The 24,193-nt window shown below is 31.3% G+C and overlaps 1 protein-coding gene across 1 annotated transcript; it reads left to right on the top strand.

Annotated features, from left to right (window-relative positions):
- The first annotated feature begins 10,515 nt into the window (after positions 1–10,515).
- On the top strand, positions 10,516–24,134 carry LOC100809960 (potassium channel AKT1). The gene is given in 13 exon segments (XM_014769614.2): positions 10,516–10,815; positions 11,716–12,081; positions 12,869–12,926; positions 13,027–13,338; positions 13,686–13,931; positions 14,217–14,315; positions 14,720–14,752; positions 14,875–15,060; positions 15,786–15,980; positions 16,085–16,160; positions 16,625–17,188; positions 17,929–18,188; positions 24,027–24,134. Coding segments are annotated over 13 exon segments (2,712 nt in total). The 5' UTR covers positions 10,516–10,606.
- The last annotated feature ends 59 nt before the right edge of the window (positions 24,135–24,193 follow it).

Genomic DNA, 24,193 nt, shown 5'->3' with positions numbered 1-24,193 from the left:
CAACATTTCAATTTCCATACGTTGCCACATACACTGAGAGCGCATCAGAAAGTGAATGCCAAATTAGCATTAGAAGATGCAATCATGTTGGTAGTTGAAACTGTCCAAGAAAAGAACTAATGTAAATCATCAAAATGGAAGATTGAAGACATTATGCAATCCGACATTCAATAAAACACTAAGGGTGTGTTTGATTCGCTAAAAAAAAGGAATTGGACAACACAAAAATATTTGTCCAACGTTTAATTTAAAAAATGATTGAGAGACAATACAAAATAAAGAATGATGGATTAGACAAATACTCAAAAACTTGAAACTCTTTAAACCCCTTACAACTTTTTTTTTTCTAGTGTTTAACAAAAGTAAAAAATGAATACTATCCCTATTTTCTAACTTCTTATTATCCCACACCTTTTTTTTTCATATGCACCTCCTTCTTTAAACCTCCCTCTCTAATTGTCATAACCTATTGCTCCCTTTGCTCTTCCTTCCCCTCTTCTTCCCTTCCATTTTTCATTCTTTCTTTCTTTTTTTTGTTGGTTTTTTTCACTTCACCTATCCGGTGGGCACCTTGGCTGCCGACAAGGGTCGTATGGACTTCTTCTATTCCATTTTTGCACATTATTTCTTTCCTTTCATTATAAATTTATTCAAATATTCCCATCGTCATCTTACTTCTCACTATGTTTTTTTTCCTTTTGGCCAACTCCGGCGAGGCTGTGTTGTGTCGCCGCTATCGCTAGGCCCTACGCCCAATGGCATCAAGGGCCGCGCCTCCTCCGTGGAAGTGTCTCTCCTTTTTTTGTGCTATCAAGATGCTGCTAATGCACCTAGGGTTTTTCAACCCATTCATTTACTTGCGAGTTGGGCTAGGTTGCATTGACCCAGTTTCAACCCTAGCCCGAAAAATATATTAACATAATTACTATATTGTAAATTTTTTTATAACAATAAATCTAAAATAATGTTTTAAAATATATCACAATATTAATAAATTATAAATATTAGTAAAACATGATAATAAATTTTGTTAAATAATAAAATAATTTTACAAAAATTCAAAATCTTGTTTTGTATCTTTTTCTAGTGCAAATCAAACATTATTTTGCCTAGTACATAAGCACATAAAACAAGATACAATATAAAATTATTGGTACTATGCATTGACCACTAAACAACATACAATACAAGAAGTTGTCTAGTGACTCAACTACTTGTATAGTACTATTTTGTCTATCCTGTCTTTTTAACAAATTAAACACACCCTAAGACACCAACAATTGTACCTTCAAATGAAACATTCTACTTCAAAATTCTTTGTGTTGTGAAGATGTATTAAGACTAATGAAGTTGTGCTATTTAAGAAAGACATAACAGTTGAACTTCATAAAAAGGATCTACTTCATGTATGGTTCCTTTCCCAACTAACATTAGAATGATCATTTTGATGTTACTTCAAAATGCTTATCATAAAGGTTATTGAGAATGGCCCTATTAGTTGTCATGACATGACAATTGTCATCTCTGTCTACTTCTTTCAGAAGTTTGTCAATTGAGTGAGCTCCACTTCAATGGTCTTCTTTGGAGCTTTAAGAGATCATCAATAGCATCATGAAGTAAGTTGAAGCCTTCTAAGTAAGAAAAATTCGAGCCAAGATCTTTGTGCGAGAAATTTGTCATTGTTGCCTCTACCGTCTTAATAGAGAGTGACCAAGTTTTGTAAAAGCTTATAATCTGTGATAGATGTAATTAGATAGAAGTGAGATATTATAATTTCCTTAGTGGAAACCCTATTGTGAGGTGAGATATGTATTTGTGCAGTAAAAAACATAGAGACCTTTTTTGTTGTTGAAAGTCCAACAAGAGGCTGACAAGTGTTGTTAGTCTAGCTTGTGGCTAGGTGTGAAGTCCAATAGGATTGCAGACAAGTTGTTGAATTCCATTGGTTTGTTGGTCCAGTAGTGACAAGTTATGTTAGTGAAATTTCATCTTAAAGGATCAGAATTTGACGTAATTTAAGGTTGGGATGAACCAATATAAAAATCACTATGTCTCATTTTCCTTCTTTCTTTACACTGATTTCATAGTGAAATTTCATCTTAAAGGATCAGAATTTGACGTAATTCAAGGTTGGGATGAACCAATATAAAAATCACTATGCATCATTTTCCTTCTCTCTTTACACTGATTTTGTTCTTTGATCTCTTTATCGGTTTCGTTAATCATAAAGATAGAAACCTTTTTACAAACACACTTAAAACCAAATCCTTTGACTAAAGTCTTTTTAATCAAACAAACCTTTTTAAAACAAAGTTCTGAACTGTGAAAACTTTTTTTTTAGAATTGCCTGCATTTTCGTTCTGAGCTCATAACAATTTTTCATTTTAAACTATCTGATTATAAATTTATATTAAAAACTTATTTATTTTTAAAAAAATTAAAATTTTGTGAAAACACAATTCAACCTCATTCTTATGATATTTTTGTTATCTCACCTGTAACAAGAACAGAGAAATATATAATGCCATATGTTATGCCTAAGATAGTTGAAAACAATTATTTATTAGCTCATAATAATGATTAAGCACCATAAATCCATAATAATGCTATTCACAAATCCTAACCAATCTTCTATCGTCTCCCTTACTTTCTCAAGCGTGATTGTGATCATTTTAAAAATACAATAAATAAAATACTATATGTTATTTATATAAGGACTTAAATACAATTTCAATTAAATGATATTGTTATCTATATGACTGAGTGACAAATCCTAACCATTCATTAAATTAACAACATAACCTTTGCACGAATTTAGACGAAAGCTAACATGAAAAATTCATATTTTAAAAGCGAAAATGGATTAAAAAATAAAATACACATATAATGTAATTTGATGGAATTTCCATTCATGGGAAAATGACAAAAATAATATATAATGTTGTGTAACAAACAACACTTTTCTTAAATGTAAGAATTAATGTCTCATGTGAGAGGCATGTGACTTATGTAGGAACTAATAAGTAAATAATTAACGATTAAGGGCTAAAATGTAACTGGGCTTAATAGGAAAAGTTTTTAGAGCTAACTGCTACTTGATGGGAGTAGTGGTTATAAAAGGGGGTTAATACCCACTAACGTGAAATAAGGTCCCCTTCCTGACCAGAAAAGTGTTCTCTCTCACTCATAGCCATCACTAATGGAGAGAGGCAGAAAAGAAAGGCCAAAGGAAGTGAAATCTTATTTATCTCATTTTCCAAGGAAATCAAAGTACACCGAAGAGAAGTTCCTATGGAGAAAGGTACAAGTTTTCCTACGGACAAAGGTACAAGTTTTCCTACGGACAAAAGTACAAGCCTTCTTATGGAGAAAGGTACACTCTTATCTATTGCTTGTGAGAATTATAGGTTTCAAGATCCTGTTGGTTTTCTATAATTGATAGTCTAGGAAACCCCTTAAGAATTTTTACATGTGTTATCAGAGCATGTGTTATGAAATTTATGATTTTTCAAGAATGATTTAATTTCTCCCAATTATGCATGAACCCTAATTATGAAATTTAGGGATGATTTAATTTCTCTCAATTATGTATAAACCCTAATTATGAAATTTAGGAATTTTAATTTCTTTACATGTATTTTTTCAATTACATGTTTCGATAATATGCTTTTGGCATTAACTATATTTTTCCGCTGCAAAGTATGAGATTTTGTATGAAAGGAATATTATACAAAAAAAAAACTTCAACAAAAAGCTTCTGCTGCCTTTTTTTTTTAATGGAGAATGCTTTTATTTTTAATGGAGGAAGCTGCCCGAATTTAATTCCATTAACGTTATCTATATATTCATGGAGAAAGCGTTCACGACCTGCTTCCTTTTAATTCCCAATGTTTTTCAAAAGCCATGCGTAAGTTCAGGAGAATGGATATTTTGGAATTTGGCCAGCTAGTAAGTTTAATTCCAATGTTTTGAAAAGCTACGCGTAAGTCCGTTGTAGGAGAATGAATATTTTGGAAATTGCTATTTGCAACCTAAAGTTTGTTATTTCCAATCCCATTTATATTTTTTTTAGAAAAAATTATTGTTGAACGTTATTAAAGGATTGAAAGTTTATATCCTGTAATTAAATCAACGTGAATGCTTTGAAATTATTAGTAACAGTAAATATATGTATATGCTACATATTTGCTTGAACGTGTTTGAATGATAAAAACACAAATAAATGCAAATATTATTTTATGGCCTGGAATGAAATTAATAGAATGACTATGAATTGTTAATAGCAATAAGTATGTGCAGGCCATATATATTTGGTTGGAATTAAATGTATGTTGAATTTATTTGTCACCAAAGTGGCCAAATTTGTAAGGTTATTTAATTCCAAATTAATGATTATTTCAATTATATTTGGTTGGAATTAAATGTATGTTGAATTTGTTAGTCACCAAAGTGACCAAATTTGTAAGGTTATTTAATTCCAAATTAATGATTATTTTGATTACTCATAGAATAATGGATGCTAAATTATATGGTTATTGGCTTATGGGTAATTGAAATTCATTGTTATAAGGCACTTATGGATCGCCCAAAGGTTGATTAGTTGTTCTTATAATTAATGAATATAATTGTAGGAGATTTGTGTGTATCATTAGTTTTATTTATATGCCCAAAGGAAATAGATACTACTAATTGGTGCATATTTAATTGCCAAATAATGTTAAAATTTTATTAGCATTATTATGTTTGTATGTTGTGTGTTGGTGTATCACCCAAAGGAGAACATCAATATACATTGTCCGTTATATGAATGAATCGTATGTATGACATGTATTTTATGTCTCAAAATACTTATGTAAATTTTATTATGTAATACATGTTTTAAATTCATTGGATTCTTATGCATCATCTGTACCAATTTTAATGGGCTTAACTTCTCTGACAGAAATGAGCAAGTCCAATTTCACCTTAGTGTTTTGTATCATGATCTTGCTATGTTGGAAGAGAAGTTACTATTATTGATGTTAGTAGCAATGAAGAGAAAGTCCATTATAAAACTTGGGAAAGATCTAACAGACTCAGCCTAATGTTGATGAGAATGACTGTTGCAAACAGTATTAAGACAACTCTCCCTAAAATCGAAAGTGCTAAAAAGTTTATGTGATTAGTGGGAGAGTGCTCTCAAACAACTGATAAGTCTGTTGCTGGGACATTAATGAGTACATTGACCACCATGAAGTTTGATGATTCACGTACTATGTATGAACATGTCATTGAGATGACAAACATTACAGCAAGACTTAAGACCTTGGGAATATAATGGCTGTGAATGAGAACTTTCTTGTTCATTTTATTCTAAACTCATTACTGTCTGAGTTTGACCCGTTCTAAATGAACTATAATACTATGAAAGATAAATGAAATGTGCATGAATTGCATAGTATGTTAGTTCAGGAAGAAACAAGGCTTAAAAATCAAGGCAGTCACTCAGTTATTATGTAAGCCACCAAGGGAATCAAGGAGTTGAAAAGAAATTTATGAAGAAGCATGATAAAGGCAAAGGGTCATTAAAGAACAATGACGACTCTTTGCAAATCCAGAAGAAGGTATCAAAGGGCAATAATTGTCAATTTTGTAGAAAATCAAGACATTTTCAAAAGGATTGCCTAAAGTGTAAGTCTTGGTTTGAAAAGAATGGTGAGCTTAATGCTCATGTATGTTTTGAATCAAACTTAATTGAAGTTTCCCATGATACATGATGGATTAATTCTGGATGTATGACTCATATTTCTAAACATTATGCAGAGATTCCTTACAATCTAAACCATAAGCCCAAATGAGAAGTTCATTTTTCATAGGGAATGGAGTGAAAGCTCCAGTGGAAATAATTGAGACTTATTGTTTAAAACTCGACATTGGACATCATTTAGATTTAATGGAAACTCCTTATGTACCTAGTTTATCTAGGAATTAAGTTTCATTATCTAAACTTGATGTTACTGCATACTCTTTTAATTTTGGTAATGGATGTTTCAATTTATTTAAGTATAATCATCTCATTGGTACTGATATTCTTGTGATGGTTTATATAAATTGAAAATAGACAGTTTGTATGCTGAAACTATTTTAACTCTGCATCATAATGTTGACACTAAACGTAGTTTAGTGAACGAACGATCTGCTTTCTTGTGGCATAAACGTTTAGGTCACATTTCTAGAGAAAGGATGGAAAGATTAATAAAGAATGAAATTCTTCCGTATCTAGATTTTACGGATCTAAATATTTGTGTGGGTTGTATTAAGGGAAAAACAAGCAAAACATACAAAGAAAAGAGCTACAAGAAGCACTCAGCTTCTTGAAATTGTGCATATTGATATTTGTGGACCTTTTGATGTTAGTTCTTTCAAAAGGAAGGATATTTTATCACCATTATTGATGATTATTCACGTTACGGTTATGTCTACTTACTACCCGAGATTTCTTAGGCAATGGATGCGTTAGAAATTTACTACAATGAAGTAAAAAGACAATTAGACATAAATGTGAAAATTATTAGATATGATAGAGGTGGTGAGTATTACGGAAGATATGATGAAACTGGGCAACACCCAGGTCCATTTGCTAAGCTTGTTCAGAAACATGCATTTGTGTGCAATACACAATTCCCGGTACACCACAACAAAATGGTGTATCAGAAAAGCATAATAGAACTTTAATGGATATGGTTAGGAGTATGTTAATCAATTAGATTTTACGCGTATCTTTGTGGATGTATGCCTTGAAAACTGCCATGTATTTGTTGAATAGGGTTCCTAGTAAGGCAGTTCCAAAGACATCTTTTGAACTGTGGACAAATAGGACACCTAGTATAAGACACCTGTATGTTTGGGGTTGCCAGGCAGAAATAAGAATTTACAATCCGCAAGAAAGAAAATTGGATGCAAGAAAAATCAATGGATATTTCATTGGTTATCCAGAAAAGTCAAAGGGGTATATGTTTTATTGTCCTAATCATAGTATGAGAATTGTCGAAACTGGAAATGCAAGGTTCATTGAAAACGGTGAAATCAGTGGGAGTACAGTTCCACGAGAAGTGAAAATTAAAGAAGTTAGAGTGCAAGTCCCTTTAGGTTTTGCCTCTAGCAGTAAGGTGATTACTACTTCAGTTATTGCTACAAACAGTAATGAAGAAGTACAACACAATGATGAGACCATGATACATGATGAACCCATTGTGGAAGAACCACAAGAAGTAGCATTAAGGAGGTCTCAAAAAGAAAGAAGACCAGCTATTTCGAATGACTATGTGGTATACTTACATGAAATAGAAACAAACTTAAGCATTAATGATAATGATCCAGTTTCGTTTTCACAAGCTATAAGTTGTGATAATTCTGAGAAGTGGTTAAATGCCATGAAAAAAGAGATAAATTCCATGGAACATAATGGTGTTTAGGACCTTATAGAATTACCAAAGAGTTATAAGAGAGTTGGTTGTAAGTGGGTCTTCAAGACTAAACGTGACTCTCATGGCAACCTTGAACGTTACAAGGCTAGACTCGTTGCTAAAGAATTTGCTCAGAAAGATGACATTGATTATAAAGAGACATTTTCATCGGTCTCACGAAAGGATTCTTTTAGGATTATCATGGCATTAGTAGCCCATTATGACTTGGAGCAACATCAGATGGATGTGAAAACTACTTTTCTAAATAGAGATTTAGAGAAGAATATTTATATGGACCAACCAATGGGGTTCTCAGTTGAAGGAAAGGAACACATGGTATGCAAACTAAAGAAATTAATATACAGTCTTAAAGCAAGCTTCCCACAAATGGTATTTGAGGTTTAATGATACCATTGTTTCCTTTAGATTTAAGGAAAATACTGTTTATCAGTGTATATATTTGAAGGTCAGTGGGAATAAGGTTATTTTCTAATTTTGTATATTGATGATATCTTGCTTGCAATTAACGATCTTGGTCTTCTTCATGAGACTGGGAAATTTCTCTCTAGAAACTTTGAAGTGAAAGATATGGGTGAGGTAAGCTATGTGATAGGGTAGAAATATTCCATAATAGATCACAAGGATTGTTAGGCTTATCTTAGAAAGTATATATCGATAAAGTACTATAGAGATTCAAGATGGAAAAGTGTTTAACATCACCTATTCTAATTTAGAAATGAGACAGAGTTAGTCTCGCACAATGTCCTAGAAACGATATGGAACGAAAACAAATGAAAGCTATTTTGTATGCATCAGTTGTTGTTGCATCTAAAAGCTGAATTTGTAGTATGTTTTGAGGCTACAATTCAGATTAATTGGTTGTGGAACTTTAATTCAGGGCTTGGAATTGTCGACAGTATCGCTTGGCCGCTGAAAATGTATTGTGATAACTCCGCAGCAATATTTTTGTAAGAACGACAAGTACTCTAAGGGTGCTAATCATATGGAATTGAAGTACTTTGTCGTGAAGGAAGAAGTTCAGAAACAAAGAGTGTCAATAAAATAAATTAGCACAAACCTTATGATAGTTGACCCTTTGAATAAGGGACTACCGCCCAAGACATTATAGAACATGTTGAAAGTATGAGCATTATTGTTATTGATGATTATTAAGTGTAATTTATCTTATGCATTTTAGTGACACTCTGAGCTCAATTATGATATGTTTCTGATTACCTGTTCTCTATGTTTGCATGCATGTTTGCATTAGAGTAATGTTAACAGGTTTTGTCTTGAATGAAAGACATTATGTTGGACCAATTATGAACTCCTAACTAATGGTCATATTAAGGAGAAAACTAATTTGTAGTACATGGAAGGGACTATGTCGATTAGATGATGTACGACCGTCATGACTCGAATTGGTCCATATTCTTAATCATGAAATTATGATGTACCCAATGTATATAACAATTTAGTCATTTTTAATGCGCATTATGTTAGTTAATCTATTTATTTATTTATTTAGTTCATAATGTTTATTAATGTCACATGAGCCAAGTGGGAGAATGTAAGAATTAATGTCTCATGTGAGAGGCATGTGACTTATGTAGGAACTAATAAGTAAATAATTAACGATTAAGGGCTAAATTATAACTGAGCTTAATAGGAGAAGTTTCTAGAGCTAACTGCTATTTGATGGGAGTAATGGTTATAAAAGGGGGTTAATACCCACTAACGTGAAATAAGGTCCCCTTCCTGACCAGAAAAATGTTCTCTCTCACTCATAGCCATCACTAACGGAGAGAGACAGAAAAGAAAAATCAAAGGAAGTGAAATCTTATTTATCTCATTTTTCAAGGAAATCAAAGTACACCGAAGAGAAGTTCTTATGGAGAAAGGTACAAATTTTCCTACGGACAAAAGTACAAGTCTTCTTATGGAGAAATGTACACTCTTATCTATTGCTTGTAAGAATTATAGGTTTCAAGATTCTGTTGGTTTTCTATAATTGATAGTTTAGAAAACCCTTTAAGAATTTTTACATTAAATTGATGTTTTATATCCAGCAGTTTATAGTAATCTGTGTTCAATACTCCATTTTTATCTTTATCGGTTGCCTAATTTATTTTCTATAGAAAGTTTGCCGAAGCACACTATTCAATTTAAGCAAAGGAAGACAAATCCTTTATTTCCAATTTGTAATCAGGGACCTGAAACCATAAATCAATTATATTACTTTGTCTTGGTTTTAGAATATTGTGTGTTTAACGTTTACAACAAGCCAGGATTGAAAAATATGCACTCCCTATTTCTATTTTGTTTGACATTTAGGGAGTATTTGGTAGGATATTTTTGTTTTTCATAAGTTTAAAGTTAGACTAATTACATTTTTGCCATATTATAATTGGTTAAATGTACCAATTATAATGATTGGTAATGTGGCAACTAGAAATATAGCATGTTGCAGTAAAAAAATTGTTGTCATGCTGGGTAACGGTGGAGATGATAATGGAACCTACACCCCTGCCATTCCAACAACCTTCATTAAACCACTAGATCAAGTTTATTTGCTAGTTATATATACATTCTCTAACATATTCTTTATGACATATTTTATTATTAATTAAAATTGATTTAAAAGTACAAAATCAAGAGGGAGACATGCATGTTAAGGTGACGCAATGAGTCAAGATTTTACGACAATTTTATCTCCATGCACTAATCTATATTGGAGTTGGAGGCAGTGCCAAATGCCAAATGGTAAGACAACCAGCAAGTGGGCAAGCAAATTAACATCTCAGACGTTGACTGGTCAGGCCATGTAGAAAATAGCTAAGATACATATATATATATAACAGATGGGTAATTTATATTCGTCATTAACAATAGACACTTTTTTTTTATAATAGTTTATGATTCATTGATGCCGCAGAACCAAAATTGGCATCATTAACCTATGCCAACCAACAAAAACATGAGCAGGAGGTAGTGGAGGGAAAGGAGGAAAGGATAAGAGAAGCTAAAATATTAATTAGCAATTCCTATTTATAGAGAAGAAGGGGGGAAGGGGAGACACAAAGGGTTTCTTCTTTTTCTCTATCAAAAAAAAAAAAAGTGACAATAATCCAACAACAATATCATCAAGCCGGAGAAGGAAAATGAAGATGTTTGGAATGTGTGGTGGTAGCGACGATGATAATCACAGAGATGATGAAGACAAAAGCCCGATTGGGGCAAGAGAAGATGGCAGCCAATACAGCCTCACAGGAGTTCTTCTTCCGTCTCTCGGGGCCACAGCTATTCGCAATGGCAGCGGTAGACCAAAGTTTCGCCAATACATTGTCTCACCATATAATCGTCATTACAAGTAAGATTTAATGATCAATATTTTGCTATATATTCTCCCCATCCCATCTCTTTGTTAGTGAATAAACTTCATTTCATTTGTTCTGCATGTTTTAATCCACTAAGATCGACCTAGTGGTAAAGAGTTACAAACTCCTAGGCTCAAACCTTGTTTGTCATTGTATAACCACATTTTTTTACTGGGAGTGTTTTAGTCCTTGTTTAGCAAGCAATTTTTTTTTCTTTGATACAATTGTTTTTTATTATTTTCAATAGCTAGCTTTCTGAAGAAAAAAACTACCTAAAAAAATCATTTCTTCAAACAAAAACAATTTTAGTAATCAGTAAGAAAAGATTTATCCAAAAAGCTATGAATTGGTTGTTTTAGTTGAATTTAAATAGAAAAACAAATTTTTAAATATAAACTTAACATGTTGAACTTCTTTGATATGAATTAAATAAGAGTTTATTTAGAATACACTATCATATAAAGATTTTTTTACATTGGCATCTAATTATGAATAATCATGTAGGGTAAAATAGTTATTATTGAATTCTAAGATGATGAGATTAGAGGAGTTTCTTACATGTATAAATGGTGGTACTATTCATTAGGATCGATCAAATAAATAACAAGTTATGATTTTTCCTAGTTAGATTTTATATCAGTTATGATTTCTGGCATTTCAATTGAAAATTGAAATTAGTAAATAATGATTCTTATTCTTTGAGAGTCAGAAAAAACTTTATACAAAATAGTTCCTATGAACCAACTAATAGAATTCTCAACTGAAATACAAGAAATCATATCATGATATGAAATAATCTAAGTACCTAACTAACAGAAATCATTACTTGTTATTTATTTGATCCTAATATACTATTTATAATGATATATATGTAATGATAATTGATATTGCAGACTATGGAACACGTTTCTTCTGATATTGGTTTTCTACACTGCTTGGATGTGTCCATTTGAATTTGGTTTCCTTGAGAAATCAAATATTGCAGTGGCTATAACGGACAATGTTGTAAATGTGTTTTTTGCCATCGACATCGTGCTCACATTCTTCGTTGCCTACCTTGATAAGTCAACATATTTGCTAGTTGATGACCACAAACTCATTGCTTTGAGATATGCTAAATCCTGGTTGATCTTGGATGTCATTGCAACCATACCTTATGAAGTTGTTATTTTAATTTTGCCACCTTCTCTTCAGATATATAGTTACTTCAATTTTCTTCGCCTTTGGCGCCTCCATCGAGTGAGTGCCATGTTTGCAAGGTAATGTCAAAACTCAAACTTTTCCTTCTCATATTTCAATTGTAGACTTCCTACACATACTTCCAAGTACGAGAAAACTATTCTCAATTGTGTGTACCTTTTTAAGGCAACAAATTAAACTCATATACAGGCTAAAACTTTATTATTTGACATTGTTTTTTCTACACTCATTGAAAAGTCTATTGTGTGGTCTTTCTCTATGGGGGAATTAGTATTCCACACTATTCTGAGTCATGGTTTTTTATTACGATTGCGGTCACACTTGTAATTGCATTCCAATTAGCAAAATTTGAATAAATCAATGCTACTGCAAATGTGACTGCAAAGACCATATAATGCAATTTAAGCTCCTGTTTGGGGTTTACACCCCATATATACCCATGTAAATGAGATAAATTGAGAAGTTAATCATGGTGGGATATGTGATATATAAAAGAAAAGAGAGATCGATGATAAATTATTACATTATCCCAAATCATGGGAAATCAATCAATCTTTACATGACACAACCATATTTTCAATTTACAAAAAATAGTTAATAGCATGTCGTGAAAATTGATTGGAATCATATGGTCCTATATACGTAATAATTTCTCGAGATAGATACGAATATAAAGTGACTGTGCTAAAAGGAATGTAAAAGAATCAGTAATATTAGATCCTAAGTGATTTGACATTTTAAAAAAAAAAGTAAAAACAATTGTGTAAAGAAAAGTGATGTATAACAGTAAAATCATATTGGATTGAGTCAGGGTGATTTTGTTTACATTCTACCTTCATGTGTCAGATTAGAAAAGGACAGGAACTATAACTACTTTTTGGTGCGTTGTTGCAAGCTTACATGTGTAAGTACTTACTTATATTCAAGTGAATTTCTTGGTAGAGTTATGGCCTTGGTAACATAAAACAACCTATCTTATTAGTCATGATGTCATGCCATTGTAGGTTACTTTATTCTCAGTGCATGCTGCTGCATGCTTTTTCTATTTTCTTGCTGCACGGGATAATCCAGAATCTACATGGCTTGGACTTGTTCCTGATGCCATTGACCAGAATCTATGGGGAAAGTATGTAGTAGCAATATATTGGTCCATAGTGACCCTTGTATCAGTTGGTTATGGTGATCTACATCCTGTAAATACAAAAGAAATGGTATTTGACATTTTTTATATGCTCTTTAATCTTGGACTCACCTCATATCTGATAGGCAACATGACCAATATGGTAGTCCACTGGACAGAAAGAACTAAGAGATATGTAAGTATATCGTGTTCACCACCCTTTATTTATAGTTAAGCCTTATAAGCAAGGTTTTAAAATATGGTCTGCGATCGTGATTTCGGTTGCAATGTCGAGATTTTTAAAAGTCTTTGCAACCACAATGCGAACAAATTGTAATCTTATCGGATGAAATTTCCCACAATACCAATGATCATGACGAAACCATGACCACAATATAAAAAAACCTTGCTTTATAGGAAAGAATGAAAAGAGAATTTCGAGTCTCAAAACATTATGCAGTTCATATTTTATTTTTATTTTTATAGAGGTTCATTGATTATATAGTTTTAATTGAAAGTGTTTCTTTCGTTGTCGCACATTAGAGAGACACTGTCCAATCTGCCTCAAATTTTGCCCATAGGAACCACCTGCCAAATCGTTTGCAAGAACAAATATTTGCTCATTTGCTTATGAAGTACAGAACTGATTTAGAAGGACTACAACAGCAAGAGATCATTGATTCTCTTCCAAAAGCCATTCATTCTAGCATCTCACACTACCTATTCTTTTCACTTGTTGACAAAGTGTACTTGTTTCATGGAGTATCAAATGACCTACTTTTTCAACTGGTAATACTTTTGTATTTGCTATAACCTTTACCCTATTATGTTAAAAGAAGAAAACCTTTTTTGGTTAAACAAAATCTGAAACATGGAGAAGATTTATTTTAAAATAAGACTTGTGATCTATATAATTTAGTTTGTAATTGAGAAACCTCTTGTTAGAGAGACCAATAATGTTAAATAGAGAGGATTTTTGGAATAATTTTTTGTATTTTAGCTTCTAGTCATTCTTTTTATTTTGAATGAATAGATTTTTTTTATGTGACTATGCTTAAATATCAAAATTTGAAGGTCACAGAGATGAAGGCTGAGTATTTTCCTCCGAAGGATGATGTGATTTTGCAAAATGAAGCACCAACAGACTTCTATATATTCGTTACAGGAGCTGCAGTAAGATATTATATTCCTCTTTATTTTTATTTACAATTATATTGTATTGTATCGCGCATGCACACACAAATCCTTGAGTAGTATTTAAAATAACTATTTCTGCCAAGAATTGGTTGCATACGTTGTAATTTGTCAAATAAATTTAACATTGTTTGAGATTTCCAAATTTCTAAGATTCAAATATAGATGTTTAATGTAAAAGAGAAACAAAAACAGAAAAATAAAGGATAGTAAAAATATTGCAATTGAAACTAAGAAAGTTTAAAGTGCAACTTAGACATTATTTCATGATTGTCCTTTTAATGTATATGAAATAAGTAATTTCTTGAATGTCCTTTCTCCAATTAATAACAGATTTCAAAGAAAAACATGACAAACTAACTTTCATGTTCTTATGATAACAGGATCTTATCGTTCATAAGAATGGAATAGAGCAGGCAAGTTTGTTTAGTTTAATATTTTCTTAATGACCATTTCTTTCTTTTATGTGATGTCATTGGATTGTCCACTTAAATGACTTGATTCTATGACTAACAAAACATGCATGCAACTATATCAGGTTGTTGGCGAGGCAAAGTCTGGAGATGTAGTTGGGGAAATAGGAGTGTTATGCTATAGGCCACAATTGTTTACGGTTCGAACCAAGCGGTTGAGCCAGATCTTGCGTTTGAGTCGAACCTCATTTCTGAATCTTTCTCATTCAAATGTTGAAGATGGAACAATGATCATGAACAATTTTCTTCAAGTATATATAAAACTTTGAGATCTTTTGATTTTTTCTATAAATTATTCTGCTTTTTTTAGTTTTGTATTCACACTCATTTACTTAAAGAACAATTTGTTTTTTTTTTCCCTTAGTTTTATACACATTATTTAGTTTGTCAATTTTATTTCAAATGTTAGAATCTTTTGGTTTTAATTCCTTATATTTAGATGGTCAATGGCAAAGACCGTAGGATCAAGCTATTAGGACTCTTATACACCCCTCCCTAAATTTTCCTATTGAAGACCATAATTTGATAACTTTTCATTTTTAGTGGAGACATAAGCTATTAAATCTCAACTTCATCATCTATTTTTAACATGTTGTTAGGGTGTATTCTAAGCAAGGATACACTTGACCTTTCAGTTATTTGCTACTTGGCATATGCATTTGTTGAGATTCGCAGAGGTGCACCTTAAAAAGACTAAAAGAATATAAATTTGAAAAATAGTTCTAGAAAACATTTTGTTGATGGTTAAGTATTACATTAGAAGATCATGATTTCAATTTCTTTTTACATGACTATTGACTAGTATTATGGAATAAGAAATTTTATTGTGTTGTATGGGGCACAACTCCGATGTGTGAAAGTGAAATTGTATGAATGCCATTAGAATGACAAATCTTCTTTCGAAGCCAACAAAATAATTGTTTCCCATGGAGGAGATTGTCTATGTTATTTTGATATGTTTAATTCTTTGGTGTAGAATTTACATGAATCAGAGGATCCACTGATGAAAGAAATTTTGGCAGAAACAGAAGCAATGTTAGCCAGAGGAAAAATGGATTTGCCTATTAGTTTATTGTTTGCAGCTAGCAGAGGTGATGATATATTGTTGCATCAACTGCTAAAGAAGGGTTCAGATCCAAATGAACCAGATAAGGATGGAAAGACAGCATTGGTTAGGAAATATTATTTCCTTTAGAATGATCACATACACGTATGTTTATACTTTATACATATTACTATACTTGATTCTTACAACTCTACTTTCACATGCAACAGCATATTGCAGCTTCCAAAGGCAAAGACCATTGTGTAGCTTTGCTTCTAGAACATGGGGCTAATCCCAACATCAAAGGTACAATTAGTGCCTTTGGAAAGTTCAATTACTACTGGAAAAAAATAGCTTGTCAACACCTTCCAAACATTAATGCTAAAAAAAGAGGAAAAAAAAGTGATGGAAGCATTTAACATTAATATTATAATGTCACACAATGAATTTAAAAGTGGCTTTTTCTTCATTTTAAATTATCAAAAGATATTAATTTCCAATTGTAAAGCCTGTTTGACTCAAATTTTTATTCAATGTCACTAGCTTCCTTTAATACACATTTAAAACATGAAATGAATTACCTTGTCCATGTATAACGAATTCATCACTCCATTAATCTTTGTTGGAACAAATTTTACTGCTAAATTATCATTTTGTCTAGCACACCTTTTGGTTTTATTAAAAATAACTTTTTTCATGTAGGAGTTATGTATGTTAGTATTGGTATTTAGACTTATTGGTATAGTCTTTAACTGCTCTTATATATACAGACTTAGATGGAAATGTCCCGCTATGGGAAGCAATCAAGGGTGGGCATGATTCTGTGATGAAGCTTCTTATAGACAATGGTGCAGACATATCATCTGGCGATGTAGGTTCTCTTGCATGCATTTCTGTTGCGCAAAATAACTTAGAATTACTCAAGGATATTGTTCAATGTGGAGGAGACGTGACACGGTCCGCAAGCAACGGAAGCACAGCACTCCATGCTGCAGTGTGTGAAGGAAATGCTGAAATAGTGAAGTTCCTTCTAGAGCATGGAGCAGACATTGATAAGCAAGATGATAGTGGCTTGACTCCAAGGATTTTAGCAGATCAACAATGCCACGAAGAAATAATAAACATATTCAAGAAAGTTGGACAAAACAAAGCACCACATGGTATTCCTACAACGTCCTTTGTTGCAAGGTGTCAAAGTAAACCCACTATACTAGGCATTCATCAAGGAAGCAAGCCACCTAATGAAGAAGTGACATGGTTTGATAATCATCAAAGAAGAAAGATGAGCCCTTTCCACAATTCCTTTTTTGGGATAATGTCAACGGAAAATTATGGTAAATATGCATTTTATCTTTCCAATTTTAACGGTTTTTTTAACTTGCATGTAATATTTTTAAGTGGCTAAAGGAAAGAAAGTAATAATTTTTTGTATTGTATTAATCAATTACAAGAATGGTTTGGTATGGGTTAAACTATTGGCTTGTTCCTTATAGTTGTTTCCATTTTAAGTTTTAATCCTTATATAAGAAAACTATATGTTTTAGTCCTTATACCATTTTTTACTGGAGTTTATCATTGCCAATATTTTTTTATGTGGTTTTGTACCACTACAAAGTCCACTCTAATGTTCGCAACAAGGACCAAAACTTTGAGAAACATGTGAATAGGGATTAAAACTTATATTCTTCTCGTGTAGGAGCTAAAACTTGAAAGGAGACAATTTAGAGACCAAGTAAAATAGTTTAACCCTTGATATATAGAGATAGATAGACATACATATAGATATAAATCATCAACAATGTTATTTGGTACCAATGACATTTCAACAAACGATGAGAGAAACAAGCATACAAATAAAGAGATAAGTTACTTTCACATCTTTGATAAAAATAATTTTAATGCCAATGCAGTTTTCATATTTGTGTTAGAGAGGTAATTCAATTAAACTTAAATAAGGGAAACATGATTATCATGAACTCATGATTTATGAAGTTCATTTCATTTTTGAGATCAAGGCATTAAATACTACTTTTTATTTCAGCACATTGAATTTTAGTTTTGCTTTCTCTTTTAGATAAAAAAGATTCCACATCTTCATCTAAAACCAGTCACACTAGTAGGGAAGAATTACCAGCCAGAGTAACTCTTAGTTGTCCAGAGAAAGGTGAACATGGCAAAAAGCTTGTTTTTCTGCCAAAATCCCTTGAAGAATTACTACGTATTGGTGCTGAAAAGTTTGATTTCTCTCCCACCAAAATATTGAGCAAAGAAAGAGCTGAAATTGAAGACATATATGTTATAAGAGATGGTGATCTTCTTATTCTTGAATAGGACTGAACTTTGAAAATAACAGAAATATGAATTAATCGATTTCTATGGGTATACATTGTGCAGTTGTATCTTAGCTTGACACTATGCTTCTTTGTCAATTGTAAATTGCTGAATTTTTGCCTTATAAAAATGTTACTATATTTGTTTTGAAAGCATATGAGTAATATACAAATAGGTATATGTGCATCTCGATGTACATATGCCCGTAAATAATATATAATAATTATTATGAATTGAATAATTTGTAAAATAAATATATTATGAATTATTCAATCCATGATACATTTATATTACTGATTACTTAATCCGGAACTATATGGGGTGGTGTGGCATGACAGTGAGTTTGATGCGGCGTGAAGGTTTGTTGGTCACAATGATGCATGTGGTGGTGGCGGGTAGTAGTGCGATCTAGAGGTGGCATTGGGTGTGATTGCAGTGGTAGTGTATGGGTGGTTGTGTGGAGGTGGGGTGCGATGGTCATGGAGGTTTAGGGGAGAGGCATCTAGGGTTTGCTTGGGAGAGGAAGTATAAGAAGGAAATATTAAGAAATTTAGAGGTGCATCAAGCCAAAAAAGGGCCGGGGTGCATAAAGCAATAGCCAAGAAGTTGTTGAGTTAGTTTGTGAAATAAATGAGCTTATGAAATTGTTAGTCATGCATTGGCCAATAGGTTAGCAGATTTGTTTGTGGAGCCAAATAAAAATATTTAAAAAAATCTGAAAAACTTAAATATTTTAAAAGTATTCTGAAGTTGATGGGTATTATTTGTGAGAATGTACTTTTATATTATAAATTAAAATACATTTGAAAAGTAATTTTCAATTAGATACTTTTGATTTTTTTTTTCTTATCTCTTTTATATATTTCTTTCTTCTCTTTTTTAATATGTTTCATATACGGATGAAAATCAGTTATCTCATATTTCTAGTGGGACAAGAAAATGAGACAAGTAATTTTCATCCTTCATATACTACCTTTATAAGTAGCCAAAAATTCCCGTCTCAACTATATCAAATTACTTGCTTGTTATCTATATTTGATCTTCTAAACTATTTATTTCTTTCAATTCCTTTTTTTTTATTTCTATCTTTAAATTTAATTCCAATAGTTTTTTTTAAGAGAATAGGCCAATAATTAAAAAATCTTGTATCACAATTTAATTTTTTCATTATAAATTTTAAATATAATTTATATTATATATATTATTATGAATTCTAATAATTATAATAAGCTAGTATTTTAACATTTGTAGTGCATAAGATAAATTTTATTTTATATAACTAAATTTATCATAAATAAATAATTTTGAATATATATATATATATATACATATTATTTTATAATTACAATTTTTAACAAATAAATAGTTTTGAACATATAAGTTATATTTTAGATTTATGATAAAAAAATTTAAATTGTGACACATGGTTATTTTAACTATTGATAATTTTTATTAAAAAATATTAAAATTCAATTTAAAAATATAGAGTTAAATTATAAATTAAAAGTGATAAAAAAGTTAATAAAATCCTATGAACACTCTTTTCGAAGAAAAATTCCTAAAAGCACTATTATTGAAGAATAACTCCTAACAACATTCCCATTCAAGATAGTTGTTCTAATTTATATAAATAGAGGATTTATATATTAAAAAATGTTTAATAATAATGGTGGTGACTGTAATGACAACAACAATCGATAGTGATTGCAGTATAAATGACAATATATGATGGTGACAACAATAGTTGATTAATGATATGGTGGTAATCATGAAAGGCAATCCCAATTATAGTTATAATAACAAATAAGTCCTTTTAAAGATATAGGGGAGCCAAATAAGTTATCTTTATAACTAAAAGTCAACCTGATTTTTTTAAAATAAGTTCAAAGTTTTTGAAATTGGGTTAAAAAATAGAAACAAATTCAACTTCACTTTAGTTGAACATGTTTTGTTTTGAAGTTTATATTTAAAAAATAAAAAATTGAACATTTGCAACCATCCTATTGGAGCCTTAATAATTAAATTAGTTAATGTAATATTTTTTATTTAGCTAATTAAACTAAACTTTTTTTTTCTAATAAGTCTTAAACTGTTTTCAAATTGAACTATAGCTCGATTCAAAATATTCTCTTCTTACATGAGTAAGGTTGGTTGTTTCATCTTGCTTCTCTAGACCCTTCTTAATAAGAGCCTGATGAAGGTTTCCTTTTACAGCTTATTCAAATGTGCAAACACTTCAAGGTAGCATGAGTTTCAAGCATTTTAGCAAACTTACATTTTTCTGTAAAAAAAAGAAACAATCCTACATTTAATTTAAAAATTCAAGCATCTTAGCTTAAAATAATTTTTTTATTAAGCTAAACTAACTTTTTTATCTAACAAGTCTTAAATTGTTTTCAAATTGAACTATAGCTCGATTCAAATGTTCTCTTGCACGAGTAAGTTAGATCATATATATACATCTTTCTTCTCTAGACCTTATTTAATAAGAGTCTAATAGTGTAAATTTCCTTAATCTTATAACGCTTACATAACAATTCTTGCCAACATTTTTTTTCTTCTTAGAAATAACTTAAACTTGGAATATGTATCCCACATAATGACATTGAATGTGTTGAAACTGCAGAAATTTTCTGCGGCTATTAATTATTGTAAGAGGGTCATTTCATTCCTAGTTCAAGTTTTGATTAAAAAAATTGGTATGCACTAAAATTATGTTTAGAAATTAGGGCTGTGTATCATTTTGGACCAATTCAATAAACCTAAAATACTAAATTAAATCAAGTGGATTCGGTTTAATTTATATATGTAAAGAAATTAAATCAAACTAATGACGCTTAATCGTCATTAATTCAGGTCTAATTGGTTCTATGGCTCATTACTTAAACCAGTAAAGTCGAACCCCCTTTAATGTGTGCTAGTGTTGACACCCAACTTTGTCCTCGTTGATTCATTATTTGTTATTTATTTATATTTTGTTTCACTTGATCTTTTTCTTTTATAATTGCTCTGATTTCACAAATTTGAGTCATTCTACTTTTGAGCAAAAAAGAAAAGAAAGAAAGAAAGCAAAATATAGCCAGAAACTCAATTTACAATGTCTAATACAGCTTGAAAAAAGTACTACAAGCCCAAATACAAAGTTCAACAAAAGAATGAAAGAAGCGTTTTGGGCCTCAAACCAAGAATTTTCTTAATGGTTCAATCAAATTCAGAATACAACAAAAAAAAAAACAAAAGTAAAAAAAAAAGCAGCAAATTCCAACGCAAATTTTCCTCGAGACGCAAACCACCAACTCGATGTTCTGTAGATGCTAGCAATGTAAACCCTATGTTTTTCTTTTCCTTTTTTATGTACATTTGTTCATGTTGTTGCTGCTACTCTATTAAAACTAGTTGTAACTGTTTCTGGTTCTGCAACTGTCATGAATATTTTTTTCTCTCAAACGCATGACCTTTCTTTCTAATGACTTGTTTAAGCGTTTTGTGTATATTAGGCTTAGAGACACTACAAGAAAAATGACCTATACCTACAGACAAAAACTGTCACTATAAGTAAAAAATCCGTAGGTAAATGTATAATAAACTTTGTCCTACAGACGTTTCTTCCGTCAACTTTGAGGGGACGTATAATGACAGTTAATTGTCTGTCACTATAGGTTTTACCTACTATGTATAGTGTGTAGGTAAAAGTCATTAACTTCTACTTACATCTCCTAACTGTAGATAAAAGTCTTTAACATGTACCTATCATCTTCAACTATAGGTAAATGTTTAGATCTTAGAGAGAGCTTAGAACATACATAATTGAATGTGGGCAGTGCAGCAATCCAACGATCCTTCAAGCTCCAACTAGCTTTGCCAAGTTCATAATTGCCTAGGCCTTGGCTAGAGCTGACCCTCCACTATTAGAGTGACAAGACATCAAGGCCATAATCTAGTACAAGGACCATAAAGATGTCTACAATATCTTTTGCATATATACACAGAGTTAAAGTGACAAGACATCAGAATAACTTCCACATATATTTCAGTTAGACTTAATTTGATAGTTGTGCTCTTAATTTTATTGATTTATATTTATAAGAAATAAATTTAAATCTAGAAGTATTAGCTAATCGCCATTTCCCTAATCAAATTAATCAAGAACAATTTTAGACCCATATAATTAGCATTCAAAATTCAAAATTAGACTACATAAACATAAAAGGAGATTCTACTGTGTGCGCATGTTCATACATAAACATAATTACAGTTCAAATCTGTCTTTCTTTTTGAGTTTTGAAAATAATAATAAACATAAAAGGAGATTTTCCTGTCTTTCTTTAATGTCTTCTTCAAGAAGCCCCCAGAAGAAATCTTTTGTGTTAAACCTGTGTATCAGATAGGGGTTGAGAGTCAATGCAATTTTTTCCCAATTGGGAAGGGGAAGGAAGAAAAATGAAAAAGAAAAGTAAGAAAAATGCTACTCCAATGATCAAGAAATAATTTGCGGAGTAGCTTTGTCCTATTGAAATAATAATTTTACCATCAAGATTATATGATTATGGAAAGATCATCAAACTGTGAACAATCATGAGAATTTTCAAGAGTTTACCTAAGTACACTCTATCAAGCACACGGGGAACAACACAAAAAATAGTTGATTTTAGTTCCCCAACATCATCAATTAACAATTTGACATCCTACAGCCATTGAGTAAATGATGGTCATATTCCATATTCCAAATCTGAAGTTCAACTTTTGGGGGGGGGGGGGGGGGAATCAAACAAATTCAAAGTTTAATTATTACATCAAATGTTCATTTCGTAATGACAGATATACATATACTTACCCCACGCCAGAAACCAATTGAAGCACCATGCCATATGAATATCTCCTCAATGATCCTAAAAAAAGTATGTGCGAGTGGAAGGTATGATATGTATACATCCTTTTCTTAATAGGAAGTTCAAAGCTCTGAGTTTGATCCTGTGGCAGTATTAAAAATTGAATTAGGAATGGGAAACACAAAATATTCAAAGCAAAAGACATAATTAATTCCTAGAGGTCATGACTGAAATTAACCTCAGAAAAATAAATTCCAATGTATATGATTTTGTATAAATTGGTCAAACCAAACAATCCCCAAGTTTCCATTTACAAGATATCCTTATATTTTCATTTCCATTGCACAAAAAAGTTATATTCATTAATTGCTGTAACAAAGACATAAAAATGAATGCTTCCTTCTAAAGCACAAGCATTTTAGGAAAGAAAGGAGAGAATCAACAAAACTTACTCTTGAGATACTTTGTTGCATTTGGAAATGTCTTGAATAGCTGAAAAGTTTCAAAACAAATATTTGGGTGAGACTAACTGTTTACAAAAGATTGTACACAACTCTCAAATCCTTCCTAACAATTAAACTGCTATAAAACAGAGGGTTTAGATAGGAGAACCTCAGGTATCTTCTTCTCTTCTGCAAGTGCAATTGAGACCTCTGAATGACATATAATAAACTCTATAGCCCCAACACCTGTGTCATATGAATAAGAGTGTCAAAGCAATTGAAAATTATAATTTTAATTTGAAAAATGAATATTTGTACAATGAGATATTCTCCCAGTACCATGCACCATTTGAATTTACTGCATGCAGTAAACTTAAAAAAACATATCATTGTTAGAAAAGTTATCACAATTTTAGGTACGGGACAAGTTTCAGTGTAAGTTCTTTACTTGCATTATTTTAAAAGGACTTTGTTCGTAAATAAGTGGAACTCTCTGCAAAGAGTAGATATTCAATATAAGAAACAAAGCTTCAATCTAGAAATACCTTATTCTCCATTAAGCTCAATAAGGAGTACAAAAATCCAACTACCAAATAAACAATACAGTAGAAATAGAAATAACAATAGATACTCAGCACAAAAAAGAAACAAAAATCAACATATCAACATCTAAATAATACAATAGAAACCTCCAACATATAGAGTGAGCAGAAAAATTAAGATGGAAAAAACTCAC

This window comes from Glycine max, chromosome 17 (assembly GCF_000004515.6).
Source record: "Glycine max cultivar Williams 82 chromosome 17, Glycine_max_v4.0, whole genome shotgun sequence".
In the NCBI taxonomy this organism is placed as follows: Eukaryota; Viridiplantae; Streptophyta; class Magnoliopsida; order Fabales; family Fabaceae; genus Glycine; species Glycine max.
This window is presented reverse-complemented; position numbering and strand designations above follow the sequence as displayed.